This window comes from Haliotis asinina, chromosome 10, assembly GCF_037392515.1.
Source record: "Haliotis asinina isolate JCU_RB_2024 chromosome 10, JCU_Hal_asi_v2, whole genome shotgun sequence".
Taxonomy (NCBI): domain Eukaryota; kingdom Metazoa; phylum Mollusca; class Gastropoda; order Lepetellida; family Haliotidae; genus Haliotis; species Haliotis asinina.
Genome location: NC_090289.1, coordinates 16507235 through 16528112, shown reverse-complemented (window position 1 = coordinate 16528112; position 20878 = coordinate 16507235). Strand labels below are relative to the sequence as shown.

General features: G+C 39.8%; 1 protein-coding gene across 2 annotated transcripts; it reads left to right on the top strand.

The window, feature by feature from the left end:
* The first annotated feature begins 1172 nt into the window (after positions 1–1172).
* Positions 1173–20392, top strand: LOC137298907 (uncharacterized). Of its 2 annotated transcripts, none has more exons than XM_067831277.1 (23): positions 1173–1227; positions 3282–3354; positions 3586–3783; positions 5604–5691; positions 6101–6495; positions 6736–6897; positions 7170–7349; positions 7606–7764; positions 8023–8376; positions 8768–8945; positions 9783–9958; positions 10572–10679; positions 11010–11152; positions 12195–12338; positions 12975–13069; positions 13657–13934; positions 14459–14658; positions 14904–15065; positions 15826–15944; positions 16418–16680; positions 17217–17286; positions 18435–18634; positions 19406–20392. In XM_067831277.1, exons 2-23 carry the CDS (start codon positions 3288–3290, stop codon positions 19735–19737), a joined length of 4071 nt encoding a protein of 1356 aa, XP_067687378.1. In that variant the 5' UTR covers positions 1173–1227; positions 3282–3287; the 3' UTR covers positions 19738–20392. The 2 variants fall into 2 exon arrangements, with proteins under 2 accessions (XP_067687378.1, XP_067687376.1); XM_067831275.1 differs by lacking the exon at positions 1173–1227 and adding an exon at positions 1414–1462.
* Positions 20393–20878: the final 486 nt, after the last annotated feature.

Sequence of the window (20878 nt, the reverse complement as noted above, 5' to 3'; positions counted from 1 at the left end):
AAGTCATCGAGTTTGACGACCCGCAGGCGTCTCTAACCCGGGTCCGGATCCCTAAATTCCAATCGCGTCTGTCATATTCTACCTAGTCATCATTAACATGTACCCGTTTCTCCCAAAGTGTGATATTACCGTTATCTTAATCACACTCAACATAGAATGTCTTGCCTCTAGGGCCTGACCCAAGAACCAAGGAGTAAGTGAAAGTGTGTTTGTGTTTACTTACCACGGAATATCATTGTACCCTGAGGCGCTGTAGTCAGTCCCGCTAAGTCAGATGTTCTCAGCCCCGCAGCCGTGCGGATATGCAGGGGGAAATCTATTTAACATTATCATTGTTAAAACATTGTTTTCATGTGACATACAGCCAGGAAAACAGATAAAACAGAATACACTTAAATCACATTCCATATGATATTGCAAATATTTTTTCATACATACGTTTGACATGATTTCCAGTTTAACAGATAAAGTATAGGTCCTTTTATCCGGACATATATTTCTCGTCCGGAGTAACAAATGTTTTGGTGTAACTGTGTGTGTCCAGAAATCAAGATGGCCGGTTTAAACTCATCCGCACTAACGAGTGTAAACGGCATGCCATTTGCTAATTGTTCATATGCATAATTTGTGATCTATGTGTATCCTTCAGTGGAATTACTATTTACGATAATTGCATGAGCGCAAAGACAAGATAAATCACATCACAATGTTTACATATTTAAACGTATGCCTTTATTCATGCTGCTCAGATGAACAAATATGTTCAAATCAGTAACACAACTAACACAAGTAAAAAACACTTTTCTTGTCATCTTCATATTTACCCACGCTTTATGTGAACATTACAGATTTTATGAGACAGTTTAAAAGCTCTTTCCGCATTCTTTCTGATCAATATTATACATGTTTCATAAAGATGTTTTTTAACAAGGGACCTATTTCTAGTAATTCTCTAAGAATACGTGTTAGAGGGAAAACGAGTTAAATCTAATGTAATCTCTCTGCTAGTCGTTTCATTTGTGTGTGTCGTAGGATTTGATGCTTGTACATGTCCTCTCTCAACAAGAAACATTTATATCATACTGAAGAGGACTTTTGTCACACGTCTCGCTTGACTGACGACACATACTGACCCGGATATCCTTGACGGGTTATAAACAATCTGATATTGAGTAAAAACAAGATTTGTTAGAGGTCGGTGTTTAGCAGGAGGGCAGTGTAAAACGGGTGAGTGTGTTACATCGTTGATGTCAATATCGTGTCAACTTCATGTACATTGCATGTCCGTTTCAGTCAATATCCCGTGTATAAACATTAACCTGACAGGACGACACTGATGGAGGGGGCCGTGGTTGCTGTATCTGTGTCGTTCACAAGAATGTAGACATGTGACAATGTGACATACTGGTGAGCTCTTGTACAGCTCGGGAGTGTTTCAGTGCTACATCTGGATGTTCTGTCGGTAAATACCCAGTTACACATGTCAATATATATGTTTACGTTCAGCATATGGTCTGCAAGATGCTTTGTCCAAATATCACGATCGTGACAAAACTTTCTACACATACACATTCTGCTGTCTTCGAGCAGCATTCCTCCTGAAGTCTTTGTATACAGCGATATGAATGAAAACATTTCCAGAACGATGAGATGTATCTGCAGAGATCTAAAGCTATGATACGATGCTTATTTTTCTAACGTGTTCGAGAAAGGTAGGCCTTCCTCATGACAAACGCATATAAAGGCAAGTCATAAAATTTAATCAAACAAACACACGTATGTCTTGTACACGTTGAAACTAGGAATTAGTGAATATATGTATTCACTTGTGCTCTCCTTAAGCTACCATAGAAACCAGTTTCTGAGAAATCGTACATATCAAACAATAATTGGCCGATTGTAATTTATCCCTCTGTTTGATACATATTAAACGTACATATTAACTGTCTTATTCCGAATCAGTAAGAGCAAACGTAGATTCAATGTATACAGGTTCTGTTACCAGCGTTAGCCAGACACATCATGATATATGATATAATCTCGATTATGTCAGTGATATATGCAATGAAACGCAATGCGCATAGCAATAAAGATGCGCCTACTAGATTATAGAAGTCTAAAGTAGAAGTGTAATGATAGTATTTCTATAACTGTGATGGTGAGCGGTTGCCATAGTGATGTCCGTTTGAGTCACGGTAAACCAATGGAGTTACTCATCAGCTGATGCATCACTTGCATCATGAGACACAACATACTGTAAGTGACACGGATTTGAACGCATTCATAGCGTTGCGTGTCTTGGCAAGGAATCCATGACTGATTTCAGATATCATTTCCATCTACGATAGCTTGGATAAAAGCAAATAATACTAGGCGAACTGAACGAATCATTTTCGAGTGACACAGTTAGGCCCACAGAACGAATCATTTTCGAGTGACACAACGAATCATTTTCGAGTGACACAATTAGGCCCACAGAACGAATCATTTTCGAGTGACACAATTAGGCCCACAGAACAAACCTTTTTCTAGTGACATAATTAGGTCCGCAGAACGAGTCATTTCCTAGTGGCATAAATAGGTCCACAGAACGACCACAGTCAGAGTATACCAAACGGATGTTTTCCCTGTATCAGAGCTAGGGTACACAGCACGAATCTTTTGCCAGTGCCACAGCTAGAGTACACCGAACAAATCTTTCGTAGTACCGCAACTATGGTAAAACAGCGAATCATTTCCTATTGAAACAACAAGCTGTACAAAGAAAGAATCAAATGTCAACCCCTTGTTGTGAGATACGAATCTACGAATCAACGAATCAAGAACGAATCATATAGTGACACAGCTCCGGTTCCAAGAAGGACTAATGTCCTATACTGCTTAGGAGCAAAGAACCAACGTTGAGGCTGAAAAGACTCTAGGATCAGCCTTTCATGTACGTTTTAGCATTTACCTAGTTATCACGATAAGTAAGGTTTTATTAAAACTTAAATTGATCACATAGACCGAAACGTACAGTTTGACTGGATAGAGCGCTCCTACAGCCTGTCGGGCACCAACAATCACGCACAAAGTAATTAGTTTGGAATCAGTCTGAAAGTTGTAGAACATGGTTTCTGTTGTTCTTGATGATACGGTAAGAAGGCATCTTGAACTACGTGTTGATTTTGCAAACACTGGAGAAATATGTCTAATGTGCTGGTGGAAAATAACTTTAACAGTTCTAAAAATCAACGTGTAATACTATACTGTACTATCCTAAAACTTCTTGTTGATTTCAGGTAGCGATGGTGCACTCTAAAGCATGGTACCTGCTCATATTCCTGTCTGGTTGCCAAGCTAATTATCAAAAAGGTGATGCTCACAATCATTTCACACAACTAGGTGTAACATTGTCTCTTTTAAATCAACAGAACAGGTCTGTCTTCGAGCTTCGACAACAGATGAGATACAAGGACGTTTTGATCTTTGGATCCTGTAATATTTACGCGGACGCACATACACGTGCACAGAAAAGGTGTACACAATCATAGCGTCATTTATTATAATTCATATCCTCCTCACCTGTTGGTCTTCTGCCGCCAGGAGCTCTATGTCCACCGGGGTACCTGCTCCTGTCCTCTATCTCAGATGGTACCTACGTCTGTTTCTACATCGGCGCAGCGACCTCGTGGACAGCAGCATGGAGACTGTGCCACAGGGACTTGGGGATACTGTTCAGTCACAAGGAGACGTTTGTGTTTGCAAACGGCACTGCACTGTCAAACCAACTCATGAGGGCCGGTGAGTTCAGTATGACGTGGAGAGTTGTTCTCTATGGCCGTTTGTTGTTTGTGTAACGTCGCAATTATGCAGCAATATGGCGGAAATCGTGCCTGGACCACACCAGCCGATGATTGACGGCATACGATGACAAGTCGCGAGTCTATTCATGCCCGTTCTCGTAACTCTAAATTAACCAAGGCGCATCGAAACATGTCTAGGGTAGAGTAGGTCAATACCGGATGAAGGGGATCGAGTACAGTTGAAAAAGAACCTGTTCAGTGGTACCTAAAGATAATTAGCGAACAAAAGGCTCAATTATAAAATGATTGTATTCAATCCACTCCAAAATATTGAACATACATCGATATCATGTACATGATATCAATTCAGATGCAATCAGGAATGCCACTGAAGTGTAAATACAACTATTGTATATCAATACTTAAACTGAAGGGTTTTGTATATATAGACGTATGTATACAATTTACTTCAGAACAATATGTACTAAAGCTGCAATTTCATAAAGGAAACCATTTTTAAAAACATGAAAAATGGTTAAACGTTGCAGAAAAACAATATTTTATACAATATTTGTGATGACATAAATGGAATCAGTTTCCCTACAGAAAGTAGGAAATTGCATCTAATTAAAATTAAATCTCACGCTAGCATGCCCCCACACCTCCCTGGATGCTTGGCAGTGGATAGTGTCCCCCTTTCCCCAGTTATGAAAGCTAAGTACGATTGCATGAAACTCAGTTGTGTATACGGATACTTCCATTTGGCGATAAGCAATGAGACATTGATTCATCCATAACCATTCTCAAGGTACAGAATACTGCTTGATTCAACAGTTACCCACACATGTGGAATTGTAACACCCACTATGAGAAATGGACAGATGTATTTACACTTGTACATGTGCATGACATACTTACCAAAATGATAAGATCATGACATAATTACTAAGATCATAAGTGATTAAGTCAAGATTTATAGGTATCAAAATGCCGTTATACCTAGTGACGTGTATTTGCATTGATGATTCGTTACCTCTTGATTTTTCAAATATACTATCCCGAAAACGAAACGCATTGGCGATTTGTATTTTCTTACAAATCTATTAATTACCTATTATGTTGAAACAATCGTCAAAATATGTAACAAAATTGTTGATAACACATAACATTTTACACAACTACACAAGTAAAAGATCGAGTTCACCTGAAAAGGTTGATTTTGATGAGGTTTAGAAAGGCATCGCCACGACGTAGCAGAAATCACCTGCCAGTTGAAATTGATCAGCAAAGAGTATGCACTGGAGATTACCTGTCTTCTGATACCGACCGTCTGAATGATAGTCTGAGCAAGATATCATGCCTTGCAGCTCGTTGAAACGAAACAGACATAGCCAATGACCGTCCCCGTACAGGCAGACCTCGAGTTACCACTGCAGCCCAAGATCGGTACATCCGGGTACTACAATTGCGTAATCGTATTGCCACGGTTGAGAGCACAGCAGTCAGGGTGTTTGGGCTTCAGAGGATATCCGGTCAAACAGATTGAAAGAGAATGGTCAGAGCCATGAAGCCCGACGTCGGGTCACCATTGCGCTGAACGTCTCCCTTTTCTAAAACTATCCACTTGGTTGTATAGACATTACCTTCTTCTACACTGGTGTAAAATTTCATGTACGAAACTTTGTGGACGTTTGAAAATGCAACATTTTCGCCACAGATTTCTCGTCTATGCGTTTCTTTTTTAGATATTATAGTTATCTTGAACACGCCTGTTTTTAACAGTGTGGTAATAGTTTATTTGTAATTACATTTTTAAAGGTATTCACAGGACGTGGGGTGGCGTTTATGTCCGAGATGGGAAGCTTCGGATGGACTCGTTAGACTGGCCAGGCGTGACGACAGACGGGTTGGTGAACACGTGTTTGGTACAGATCCGTTGTAAATACATGTGTCCTGCAGAATACAGTGTTATATTTATTGCATTGCTCCTGTACGACACTTGGGAGAACGTGGGTTTTTCATCGGAGGATTAATGTGAATCTAATTCATGGCAATGTTATTGCATATTATCTTCAGGGACATTTTATGACTGTACATTTTCCCAAACATTTTTACAATGACATAACCATAAAGTGACTGCACCCATGGTCACCACCCAATCATTCACAATAATTGTGGTAATATAGATTTTAGATTCGTACTTTAATTTCGGTGTTGCGGTTCCCATCGAGGCTTTTGGCCTGTTAATGAATAGGTGTTTGTTGTAATTCATCTGAGGCCCATATCTACAAAGCCAAAACGTTAATGTGTTCAAGGCCGTGGTTTTGGGATGCTGGACAACCGACACAAGGTCAACAATGTGGCTCTCTAAGGTTGAATAGAATACCAGCCACGTTCGGTCAAAGAACTTCTCTCCTCGGAGTCATGACGGCAACGAGTGAATCTGATATGGTCCTTGGATCTGGATCGGGCTCTGGTTCTGGCTCAGGGTCTAGATCTGGATCTGGATCTGGATCTGGTTCTGGTTCTGGTTCTGGTTCCGGTTCCGGTTCCGGTTCCGGTTTCGGATCTGGTTCAGGTTCTGGTTCCGGTTTTGGACCTAGATCTGGTTCTGGTTCTGGCTCTGACTCAAACTCTGGGCAGGCGCCACTCTCTTCTACCATGTTAGATCCAACCCTGTCTTCTACCGGTTTCCTTTCTGGATTCACAGGTAACACACAGCAAGAAACCACATTGTTTTTCATATTCAGTGTTGCAAACATTTATCTTGACTTGTGGAGCCAACTTCGCCAGATAACAATCAACAGTAACATTTGTAGCGACTTTATCAGACAATTATATTCTTGAATACATGATGCTAAGTGTTTCATCGTTTACTTGTCGACACACGACATCCAATGTACACAGTGCATTACATATTTAGTAACGTCTTATTTTATTTTCAACCAAGAATCTAACTTCGGGAATGGAGCTGAAGGTAATCTGAACCTACTGGAATCTGATTCGAAAGGACTTGCTGGCGGAGTGTCGACACTGTCCCTTACCAGATGTGATACCATTCTCCCGTATGTCTGTGCCGTCACACCTCTAATGGAACTCGAAATAAAACCAGGTAGCTGTAGCTCGAAATTACGTTGCATCATATGGACCGAATTGGTCTTCCTTTGGTTTTCCTTTTAAAATATTAGTTAAAACAAAGGTTTCTTCAACTTGAATCTTTAGTTATATGCATTGATATCTTAATGTGGTCACCGAACTAATTCTTAGCCAAATATGAATTCCTTTCGGGTATAACACAATTTCCTTTAATGATCCCTTGTCTAAGTCATTCACGTTGGATTGCACAGAATGGCCATTAAAAGATGTGTTGCCACTTTTCTCCAGTTCCTGTTTGTTTAAATGGAAGCGTCGGGTCGTTCCTGATAAAGACTTGCTACGAGGTGCCTGAAGACATTGCCACATTCACTGAAGCAAAGAATCGGTGCAAGGTGAAAGGTGGACAACTGGCCAGATCAACACCATACTACAGGCGGATTGTCACTGAAGCCTTGGAGTACTTTAAATGTAAGCGTTACAGTCTGCAATGATCTAGAGGAGATATAGATGGGCATACGTTGCCGTAAGCAATATTTCTTTAAATACAAAGCGCGAGGTGTGCAAGTCTCTGCAAACAGTTTAGTGAAAATAGATAGTAACAACAGAAGGCACAGTTAGATCAATGTTAAGAACGGAGTTCTATTATTTTTCAATTTTGTAATGTTTTACTTGAGAAATGTGTAAACGTAGATAGTACATCTATTTTAACTCTTCTGTGTTACAGCACAGAACAGTGACAGTAAAGGCATGACAAAGGTTTCCAAAGCATGGGTATCTAACGGTAAAGGCTGCAGCGGTATTGACGACAATTCCACCACTCCACGTCAATGGGACTGCAACGCAAGGCTGAACTACCTTTGTGAAACACCAGTTATCTATGATAGTAAGCATAAAATGCAACTATACTCAGTCTGATATTATACAACCAGAGACATTCCGTGTGGTTTACGTACAATGAAGGATATGTTCATATATTTATATTTCATCTGCTTACATTTCATATGTTTATGTTTCATATTTGATAACTTCATATAGAATATATATACAAAAGGCCTATTGACTAGTTTTTTAAATGGGCATTACAAAATTCAATCCACAACAGAAACATGTTTTTAAAAATCTATTGAAAATCGTTCTTCAGATAAACTCGAACTAACCGCCGTTGCACAAGGGGCAAATTCCATTAGGCCACTGGGAAAGTCTGGGGATGTGGAGGCGTATTTCACAACGGGACAGGCCCCTGGTTTGACACTGCTATGCAAGGTTAAGGGTCTGAGTACACCAATAGATCGGGTTACATGGTACAGGAACGGCCGTCTCGTCGCCCGGCGGCTTTACAAACCAGGAGGGGATGAGGTGACTATATCCTTCCCAGCATCCATGTACTCAGGACAGGGACGGATAATGGATATTGTCGGATACTACTGGTGCGAGGCACTGGATATGAACAGGACTCGGTTCCAGCGCTCAAACCTCGTAGTTCTACGTTTTGAAGGTAGGAGATATATTGTGTTGAGTCGTAACTTCGTGTAACGTATATGTTTTGTTTGTACTATGACAGTCAAACTGTAATAGTAGCAGTAGTAGTAAGTTTGTTTTGTTTGTTTATTTTATCTTTTATATTCATTTCAGTTCAGCAGGTGTACATTCTGCAATGTCAGTGGTGAAATAATGCAATTGAAGCGAATGTAAACTAGAATTTACATGATGACACAATCATGTATTGTAATGCATTGTTCATCTGCTCCCATTTGGCATGGAATGAAGGAAAGTAGTAGTAGTAGTAGTAGTAGTAGTAGTAGTAGTAGTAGTAGTAGTAGTAGTAGTAGTAGTAGTAGTGTCATCGATCCAGCATTTCGAATAAGTTACAGCTGTATTTTGTATAGACTTGACCCTGCATGCGGGGAGCATTGGTATCCTGGAAAACCGTAGAAGCCTGACCAGGATATACACCAAATTCAACCTCCTCGGTGCCTTGACCCCAAACATAGACACACTCATCACAGCATATAACAACACCCCCAGGAACCAGGCCCCTACCAACATTTATCCGCTGAGGTTCAGGTAGGTCCACCACAACCTATATATTGAGCAAACAGTTACTTCACATCTTTTATTAATTTTCGTTAGTTTTTTATAAGATATGATAATGATAGTGTACATGTTCACATTAGGTACACTCCCTGTAATGGCTATTATAAGGTAGTTATTATCATATTCGATTTTTAAGTTGAAACTCAAGATGCGTGAATGTTTAACGCCTTTCAATGGTACTTTGATACTTAACACTTAGCGTCAGTACTTTTAACAGTATTCTAGTTATCACGTCATCTCACGATACTATTGAAAGCCTCCATTGTGAGTGCAGGCATGGTGTGAATATATCATATTTTATTACCAAATCCATATTGAATTCGAAACACGGAGTAAGGGATAGTGTTTATGACGAATACACATGTACGTCGAGAAGAACTTCTTAACTCACTCCACCTTCCAAATGTGTATACCAATATATACGTACAATCGCGCTGACGCGTCTATATAAATGTTGCTTCATTTTCGTCTTCACCGATGGAGTTCATGGTGAGAGCTGGTCCTCAGCAGCCCATGCAAAATATGTGAGGTCACGTTTTTGTCAACAGTTACTTTACGTGCGTTGACCCGTGCAGATCCGGGTTAGAACTGATCTGATGGGATCGGGTGTCAGACTCGCTGACTTGGTTGACCCATATGAACGTATGCCGATTGTATTGATTGATGCTCATGATACCAGTCACAGGATTGTCTGGTCCACACTCGGTTTATTTTACAGACCGCGGGCATATAGATGGCGCATTGCTGAGTGCATCGATAAACAACAAAACAAACAAACATTTTGGTGTTTCCGGTGTTCATTTGCAGACAAAACGGTTCCATGCTGGATTTCCTGTCCTATCAGTTCACAGCCATACCAACAAGGAGCATGTTTACCCCTGGTGTTATATACTCTACGACAAAGCTTGACCTGAAGAGCGGTTTTGACTCGGACACTGCCAAGAAATATTTCCAACCAGGCACATTGGTTCTAAGGAGTATTGGTAAGCAGCAGTATGACTATGAATATTTTATAATCCCCCAAAGGGGTTCGACTGAACTGAATTTCTGCTTCATTAAAACGTTTTCTCATGTTATGAGAAGCGCTTGTCAATTTCTTTTTGTTTGAATCCACGGTGTAGGTCAAATTGCAAATGAATCGTCGTCAAAGTGTGGGCTTTCTTGGTAAATGTGCACTTTTATGTAGCTGGAATACTGCAGAAAACTCTGAAACAGTTCAGTTTTGTCAATACATTGCATAATTAGACCTCATCTTTTCTTTGAAGGTATTTGCCATAATCAGATCTGAAGAACATGTTAAAATGTTTTCGATCAATACAGCTTAACACAAAGAGAAGGATGATATAAGGAGACGTACTGGTTGAACCGCAAGAAGTAGAAAAACGACGTTATGTTACTCTGGTTACCCTGACCTATAACTTGCTGTATATACAGAGTTACTGTACATATATTCTTTCTTATCATCATGTATATTCAACTGCCTCCATTTGCACTGTTTACTCTGAAGACGTAATGTTGCACCATTAGTGACACTCAAGAGACCTAATATGTCTGACAGGTCTTGAAACCATAAACACGCATTTCTTTTTTTTCCAGATTATTGTTTTGGATCGATGTATGTGGACAGGAAAACCAACCAAACATTTCAGTTTCCGACGACCGTGATCGGGAGGACTTTCTACGCCAAAGTGAAATGCGCAGCTAGTATGTATGTTGCCTATATGCATTTCTTGACTAGCAAGTCCTCAGTGAATGTTGATTAATGTCTCGTTCCCACATATAACACAGTATTCCGAAGAATAACCGCGACTGAAGTGCAGAAAGCTAGGCAACCTGTTCAATTTAGTCGCTCGGGTAAGGGGACACGACAGGGGACACCGGAAATGGGCATCATGCTCACGGAATGACGAGCGAACGTTAGTCATTGAATGAAAATATTAGTATTGGTAATTGTCGTATCAAGTAATTGTGTTTACTCTTGATATATGGCAAGTAGTTCCTGCTTTCAACGACGTTCGTGTTCGTAATACCCAGATAACAAGGCCCTGGCTAAACGGAAGTGCGAAGGAAACAAGCTGTACGGAGCCTATTGGGGAAAGGTCGAAGTTCAGGCCAGCTGTGATGTGACTGGTTTAACTGACTCCGTGGTATCAGCCACACTGAAGAAACAATCACAGGTATTTCTGCGACTAGTGGACTGCGTTTTGTTTTTGACTCGACAGCCAAAGTTAATTTGTCCACAGTTGATGAATGGCGTCACGTTTCTTCCAGCTAAAACTGTTTCATATTTCATAGAGTAAAATGCCGTGTCTTCCAAATTCCTTTAAAACTCAATATTACTGATGTAAAGGTAACGTGCGAACATAGAGTTTTGCCGGGGAACGTAATATTATGCGTTGTACTTTGTGTAGAATAGTTAACTTTGATTTTATGCGTTTCCGTAAAAGGCGCGTTCTACAGGTATAAGTCATAACATGCTTACCTTTTCACGAACACCTGGTGTCATCACTTCAGTGATATGTTTATTTTCACAGGGTTTGTGTCTTTTACAATAAATGGAACATATTTCAAACCATAACAAAGTTGGTATTCTTTCCCTCTGTTGTCCTGTATTGCGTGAATCGGAACGTAATACAATACAAGGCTTTCGGTTTAGCCCGTTTCGGTTCGGTAAAACAAATATGATCATCTTAAGAAAAACTTACAATAGCCAAACCTACATAGATTCTGACAAAATGGTTCGACGTCTAGACATTTTTGTTGAAAATGTTAACAAAATGCATGTACGAAAACCGAAAATACCGATTTATTTATTGCATTACAGTATGCCGAACCGAAGGCAAAATACCACCGTATACCGTTTCAGACCTAGTTCTTTATTATTTACCCGAAATAGTGTTCTCACATAATCAGTGACGTTCACTATAGGAGCATTGTAATGGCCATATTAAGTACCCTACTCGAAGTGTGTTTAGAAATATGAAATGTTAATGTTTATCCTCAATAGGTATTAACGCAGCAACGATGTTTACTTAAGGCATATTTAATAGTTGTTTTAATAGCAGTGACATAAGCTCCATAGTTAGTTTGAGAACAGTTTGCAAAATGCAGAGTTCCCTACTAACGATTTAGTATGTCTTTGACAGATACGTATTTAGCACGACTAAATGCCTTGACTACTATACGTACTTCTACTGGCAATTGTACAAACTGTGACAGATTGATGTGACTGACAGCAATGTGGACGACGTTCTGCAGACGTCCCTAGCGATAATCAATGACACGACGCTGAGTGAGACTGATCTCATCTATATAACCACCATCCTGGAGAACGTCGCCAGTATCTCAGAGATGTCCGCACAGGTATGAAAGCGTAACTGTATATGTGCAGTTGGATTTATATGGCTATACGCGTTTTGAACGGCCAATGGTAATCACTTAGTTCAATTTTCAGGCGACTTTCGAAAACATTTGTGTTTGGTTGTTTATACCTATTTGGCTGCCTTATGACAAGAATATTGAGTATATGACTTTATGCATACATAATGAGTATTTGAAATTATGATTTATGACGTTGTACGGTCTTGAATAAAATATTTTCGATGTCTGGACAATTCTCACCAGTTAATATATTATATACCAATATAATGGACAGCACATTCACTAAAACATAATAAAACATTTCCAGATATATATAAATGTTATGAACCATATACCTATGGTTTTGCATTTGCATGAATTTGAATTCTTTAAATCTCATTCAGTCTTTATGTAGTGAGTATTGGCCCGTGCGACAGAAGATGTGTGAACTACAGAACTCGTACAGTACCAAAATCAAAGTGGGTTGTTGAACGCCCACTCGTCATTACAGCAGTGCAACCCGTAAACAAATATGGCTGAATGACGTTATCGCAGAATCTGATTCCGCCAGTGGTATGAACATTAATGCTTTGAGTATCAGCTCTGGGTTGAATCCTTAACGTATATTGTGAACTGCAGACGTTTCAGAGTATGATGAGGATTTACGAAAGAGTGTTGCACTCGGAAGATGCAGTCCTGACAACTGTAGAGAGACGTGGTCAAGTTCCTAACAGGTCAGAATCTTCACACTGTCATGACTATCACTTCAGTTGGGTGTACAATGTTGATATAGAAAGAATGTCCTCGTTCGTAAGCGTTCACTATTTCGGTTAAAAAGAGGTGAATGTGTGGCTGGAACATTATACTAATCTCATGGGTAAGGGTTGCCATTTGTTATTCCTGGTGTCTAGATATTGAAAAGACCGTAATATGTTCGTGGGAATATGGGATAAAACGATATGTCTGAGATTTTTCGATTGATAATATAACTAGTTTATTGACCATGCTGGGTGTCACGAAACCATGCTATTCTTTTCAAAACGAAATGTCATGATGCGACTAACCGAAACAACTGTAACAGAAATCAGATTGTGGGTGTAACCGTGGGACGTAACTGAGAGAATTTACACTAAGAAGTGGCAAAGGACAGTAACAACATCAGGGTTTTGTTTCTGTTGATTGCAAACGATTTCAGCTATGTCGGACGTATGCATATATTTCACACTGAAAGACGAAATATTCTGGCACTATTTTGCATCTTCTAAGAACGTGTTTTGTGCAAATGTTGCAAGATCCAGCATTTTAACTCGTTGACCTTCAGAATCCTGGGCGCTATTGAGATGGCTACGGGCAAGATTAGACCACAGCCTTCGGGACACCAGCGGATAGTCACCAGCAGCTTCGGCACCGATGTTTGGGATTTGACAGATTCGATCCAGAAAAACCCTGTAATTGGTCTTCAGTTTTCTGAAAAAGAATACGAGAAAAGTGGAAAGAATGACAGCTTAATTTCTCTGTTCGCTCTCTCGGAACTGAACTATGGGGATACCGAAGCTGCAATTATATTTGCCAAAGATTACATCGAGCAAGTTGTAAATGGTGAGAAAGTCCTTTTTCGCAGTAAAAAGATGTAATGTCGTAGCACGTTGTCAATTACTGAGTCAGGAACAAGCAAGCCAGTGGTTGATAACATGACCACAGGGTACGCGCTATGGATACAAGCGGGTATGATGGCTAGGTAGCATATAGCTGCCATCTGTTACATTTCAAAACATTACAGGAGGAATGGCGAACAGTATTCTTTCATCAAGAGATCCGTGAAGATTCGGGGTACAATCGGTCTTCATAAACCCATACATACCCCAAAAGGCGACTATGCTTGTCGTAAGACGCGACTACCGGGACCGCGTGGTCAGGTTAGCTGACTTGGTTGACACATCATAGGTTCCCAGTAGCGTAGATTGCTGTTCATGATGTGGATCACTCTAGTGTTCGGAACCATACTCGAACATTTACAGACCGCTGCCATATATCTAGACTACCGTTGAGTGTGGCACAAAACTAAACTCACTGACCCACTTTTATCAAGAATTGTCATGACTACATAATGACATGTACTTCAGATTCTCGTAGTCACAACGTGACTCTGGTACTGAGTGTATTCAAGAACATCCGCCTGTTCACTGCACGGGAGAACACACTAAGGCCAGGAATCAAATACAACCTCAACAGCAAGGTCATTGCAGCTCAGCTTCTCGTTGATGGTCGTCCCGTCCGAGACTTGAACCAGTCAAACGTAACAACTGTCTTCTTACCGATGAAGGTACAGCTGATACTGAGTGATCAGGAAATGAGAAATCCTTGTTTGTACAGAACAACAGTCCATAATAACAATGGCCTGGTCCTCCACTAATGAATCAATGTCGCTTTGATTGTTTGACGTTATGGTAACAAGTAAAGTTTCGAATTTCATTATTCACGAATATTTCAAAGAAAACAATACACTTACATTTTGTACTTGTACATATTTTTTGTTTTGCAACTGACAAGAACCTTTTTCTTGGACAGTCCATGGGCTCACACACAGATGTCACTTCTTGTGGGTACTGGAATTTCACCGGAAATGACAACGCCGGATCCTGGTCGACTCACGGTTGTCGTTATGTGGGAGAGCAGAATGGCCGTGATGTCTGTGTTTGTGATCACCTGACAAACTTCGCTGTATTACTGGTACTGCTGCTTTATATTGTATACTTCTGGAGGATCTGGTTATAGGAAAAACTGTTTTCATAAGACTAACGGATGTCGTAAGCACAAGAATGGTTACAGTAGTTGGTCTCAGTATAAAGGTGTTTGTCTTTCGAATTTCTATAGCGAAAGAGTGTAATGGGTTTACTTGTATTACAACAGTAAATGGCATGCTGGCATGTTTTTTTATCTGAATTTGGGAATGTATCCGATGATCGACCGGGCAAAACTAAGTATGCATTTGATAGACTGCACAAAACCAGATACTACAATTCAGTTCGTTGTCTGGAAACAGTGGCCGAAACACTACCCACGCATGATACGTGTTTCATCGAATAATAACGTCTTGTTTATTTCATACCATCCGCCATCAAACGCAGATATATTGTGTTTTACACAGTGGTTACATGCGTCGTAACATGAATAATTGTTGTGCCTGCATTATGTGACCTGTTGTGCCTGCATTATGTGACCTGTTGTGCTATGCATTAACATTAAACCCGACAAGATCTGGGTTAGAACCGATCTTCAGCAACCAATGTTTGATGTAAGAGGAGACAAACAGGACCGGTTGACACATGTCATCGTATCCCAGTTGCGTAGATAGATGCTCATACTGTTGACCCCTCTAGTGTCTGGTCCATCATTTACAGATCGCTGCCATTACATGTGCACCACTGCAGCATGACAACCTCATCATCACCACAAGCCAGCCTTTTTCAGACCATTTCTGTTCTTATAGGATTTCTACGGCCAAGCCAGTCTGAAACACTCCCTTGCTCTCAGTGTCATCACCATTATAGGACTTAGACTCTCAATATTTGGGCTGGCTTTAACAGTGCTCTCATTTGTAACCTTCAGGTAAGTATTAGTATGAACACATTTCTGATGTCTCTCACCCTTTCTGGATACATTCAGCAAACTATGAGTATGAGATACCCATGAGCCACGCCTATAGTTCTTTTGTGACTAGACACATCTTTTATATACTAGACAAAAATAGTTATTTATGAATAATGATGTATTTATCCATTGCCACGAAACAAGTTGTCTCACAGTCCAAGAACCGAATTATTTTAACTTCAGCACGGCCTTTCTGCAATACTAAATCTCTTAAAAAGCAAGCCCAGATTTCCTCAGGTTCTGTATCTCCCTTTTAAATTCATGAATTGTTTGTTTCTATCAAAATTAAAATATATGCATTCAGAGACATTTGTGTTAGTGTTGTTGTAGTGTATACTTGATAACCAAGACAACTGCGCGTGGATTGGTTGGAGTGCCTGGAGTGTATTCAAGTTTGTGTGCGTTATGAAGGAATATATTTCTACAAACAGGAAGTTACGTCAAACTCGTCCCCAGCAGACGATGTTTAACCTGGCCCTGGCGGAGCTGTGTTCGTGGACGGTATTTCTGGCTGGCATCAACGAGACCGTGAACCACACTGGATGTATCGTGGTGGCCGTGTTGCTGCACTACTTCATCCTGGCTTCGTTCATGTGGATGCTGATTGAGGCAGTGCTTCATTACATCCTGTTTGTCAAGGTTCTTGGTACCTACATTCCCAGGTTCTTACTGAAGACTGCCATACCAGCTTGGGGTGAGTGTCTCATCGTTATAGTTTCACAAAATTCAATGTTCTCATTTTATATATTATGGGGATATCATTTCTCTGGAGACATCTCAGTCCACTTGATGTGACAGTCTGGAATGTGATGAACTCAGATCCACGCAAATTTGCATTTGTGGTAATGGAAGTTTTATAGTATATCTCAACTATGCCTTGAATGGATGTTGACGTTGTTGATCACTGGATTGTCTGCTCCATACTGGATTATTTACAAACCGACGCTTTATACCTGAATTATTGCTGAGCGTTTTTAACTAAACTCACTCCCTCGTGGCATGACCGATTCCCAGTAAATAACACGAGAAGTAAAGAGACCATCATATTAAGATCTAAACACAGAGACTTAGAACGACAATTAAGTACCCATCAGTCTGTTTGACAAGATACGTGGCTTCGAGTGAGGAGTTAAACAACAAGCCAACCTACTTTGTTATGACTTACACGCTCATTCCCTTTTTTCTCAAACATAAATATTTTAAAAAATGTATTTTGGTACTTGTTTCTAGGTATACCCCTGTTGCCTCCTCTTGCCATTCTGGCCATCGACCCCGACTTGTACAGAGGGGGAGATACATAGTGAGTATCCCCATAGACCATTATCATGTCACTATGGTATGTATAAGTTGTGATGAAGGCACTTTGATCAGTTTTGGTACACACAAACGCAGATCTTATGAGTGTACAACGAAACCAAAGGCAGACGTACACAGGTACACTTTATATTGCCCTTCTGCTTTCATCTGCCTGAGACTGTCACAGTTCATGCCACAAAAGTCCATGTTAGAAGTTCGGTTCATAGTATTATACGCTGAAACCCCGTTAGCTTGCAAAGGTGACTTGCTTTGACTAAGAAAATCGGGACAAGCTACATCTCTCACTATATTTTACAATACGTTCGATAATGAGTTGAAAAGAATACTTGCAGCACACACATCTATTTCCTGCGCTGTCATTATCCAAATATAATACTCCTAAAACTTTCCTTTTTAAAATATAATTTGATAATGTTTTTAAAACAAATTAATCGAACGAATTCGCATAATACACAACTGTTGTTTGGTAACTTAGTCATCTCGTCTAGTTAAGTTCTTAATTCTACGTTCCCTACTTTCTTCCACTACGTTTCATTTATATTTATACCAAGTACATAATAATTCACATATCTATAAAATCACTACGATATATATATATACCTATAACATCTATGACATATATCTATAACATCTATGACATATATCTATAACATCTATATAACATATATCTATAACATCTATGACATATATCTATAACATCTATATAACATCTATCTATAACATCTATATAACATATATCTATAACATCTATGACATATATCTATAACATCTATATAACATATATCTATAACATCTATGACATATATCTATAACATCTATATAACATATATCTATAACATCTATAACACCTGTATATCCAAAACATCTAAGTCATCACTACGATAAGTACATATTCATTTCTTGCCATGCTACATGAACCAATTTACTTTAACACCGCCACAAATTACTTTTAAGAAACTATTGTAGCAAATCTGTGATGAGTAAGAATACATGGTCAGATTTTACATTTTACATTCACTTTTCAATTGAATTAAAAACCAATCTCGGAAAACATTCTTACCCTCTTGCTTTACACCGTACTAGAGTGAACACTAAATTGACTAACATCGATATCGTAACACTAACTTACAGTTGCTGGATGTCTTTGACGGCTTTCTACTACGGCTTCTCCCTCCCCGTCGGCCTCATCATCGTCAGCAACATCGTCCTCTACATCATGGTGGTGGTCAACATCTGCAGAACGTCCTCGTCTGCTGTCCACTCGAGTCAGTCAAAACAGGACAGAAATGCAGTCAGCATCCGGGCGTCTATATTCTGTTTTATACTTCTGGGTTGGTACATGAAATAAGAGACTTACAACCATGCGTAGCTCCGTCTAATTCTTGAACTGGCATTCGTGGCGAGATATATCCATTTATGAAAAGATGTACGCATTTGTTCAGTACCTGTTTCAGTGACAAGGTAACCGTTATTATTAATGTAACCGCCATAATATTACAACCTGCTGGGATTCGAACCACGGACCTTTTCATCCGATGTCGGACGCCTGTCCACATGACCAAACAGGTTTGTGCAATCACCTAGATGACAAAGTAAGGATACGTCATCTATGCCTCTACATATATATTTATTGTTGACTACAATTCAGTATATTTCAAAATAGATTATATTTGTCTGTGTACAAGAAAATGATAGTGTGACTATTGGTTCATGTCTAAAAAGGCACAGAAATATGAAAATTGTTACACTGTGCTTCTTTTCTGATTCACAGGAAATATTTAAAACACAATCATGACAACTGCATCACAATCGAACAATCAATTCCCCCACTTTGGTTACCATTATGCATGGAAGAAACGCGGACACCCGATAAGATTCAGAGATTCCTGTTTTTGAATTATGCATCTAAAAGTCAAAATAAGATGTTGAGTATGAGCTACATAAGATGTCAACAATATTCCCTATGTCTTTGTCAGATTAATGTTTCCTCCCTTGATGTTTTGAGTTCGTTGCGCACTGACTGTTAGTGATGTCTACACTACAAGGGTCACAAACCGACACTTTAGCAATCCAAGTCAATGCTATTTTTCAAACAATTCCAGGTTTAAGCTGGGTGTTCGGCTACCTAGCCATTGCCGACGCCAGGGTGGTGTTCCAGTACGTCTTCACCATCACCAACACCTTACAGGGCTTCCTCATCTTCATCCTCTTCACAGCCCGTAACAAGGAGGTGAGAGACAGCTGGAGAGAGATGTGTTGCAAGAAGAGGAAATCCGTACATGGCGGAAGAAGGCGCCTGTGCAAGGCTTCTCAGAACCATTCCGGTTCCAGTGGGCAGCAGAACCGAACCACTGACACTGGAGAGTCTAACGGGGCATACCAACATCCTCCAATTCAGCTGAGACATTCATGCAAAACGCCTTCTTTGGATTGATGTTAGCACTCGCGTTCCTATTTTTGTGCAGACGTGTGTGTTACATAAAATCCAGCAATGACAGAATAATGATGATTCCATACCGTTTTAAACTACATTGTTGTGGATTGTTTGTGAACATTTTGAAAGCTTTGAAAGGTATTACGTGTGTCAGTATCCCGAAATCTCCTTTCTGTGGTATGTGCAAGGTTGTATCCCTAGTTGGTATGTAACTTTCATGTACTAAACTTACTAATGTTGGCACCATGTTCGAGTACAACAAGACAATCTAAGTATTACTTTAGGCATTAAATGCATAGAAGAATTACTTTAATGTCCCCGTTATGGCGCGATAGGATTTCACTATGTTATGTATTGGTTGTTGTACATATAACGAGGCCTCATAAACGTACAAGCCTTCAAGAAAATATTGACAAGGTACACTGATTTTTGTTTTTGCTGTTACAAAATAAGGTTTTATTCAAATTATTGGCAATTTTATGCATCAAACACACGCTCCACGAACAATAAGAAACGGGCGTAAAATATGTCTTTCGGGCGTGGTGGTTCTTATTTATGAGACCAGAAATTCGACGCCAGCGAAACGATGCCATGACGTGCGAAAGTATATGTGCCGTCACATAAAATTGTAATAAATCATATGCTATGAACCATCCTTTTTGCCTTATGTTATGTTTGATAGTGGGTATAACTGAGTGAGTTAACTCTTACAACGCACAACGCATCATTGAAAAATATGTTGCATTTACCTAAACCTGTCTTACAAGCTGGTGACTGTCCGATCCTTGAAACAAACTGACGACATTTAAAACGCATTCATTCGTTATGCTCTGAAACTAATTCATAGCGTCTGACCTAGGTATTGATCCACTTTGCAGGATTCCACGCCCATAGCCTACGCCAGGAAGGGTTTACCAAGCTTATAATGGTTGGCATGTAATCGTGTCATACTTGTGTATATTTCAGCTTAAATGTGTCTTGTATCATTAAGTACTGAATCAATTCTCCCAGTTCAACTCCTTCGAATACCATTACCATAATTTCATGGGGTGGATTAGTGGCTAAAGCGTTGGCTTGTCACAATTGTCCGCACGTGGGTACAATATGTGAAGGCAGTTTACTTGTTCCGTCAGTTTGTGTA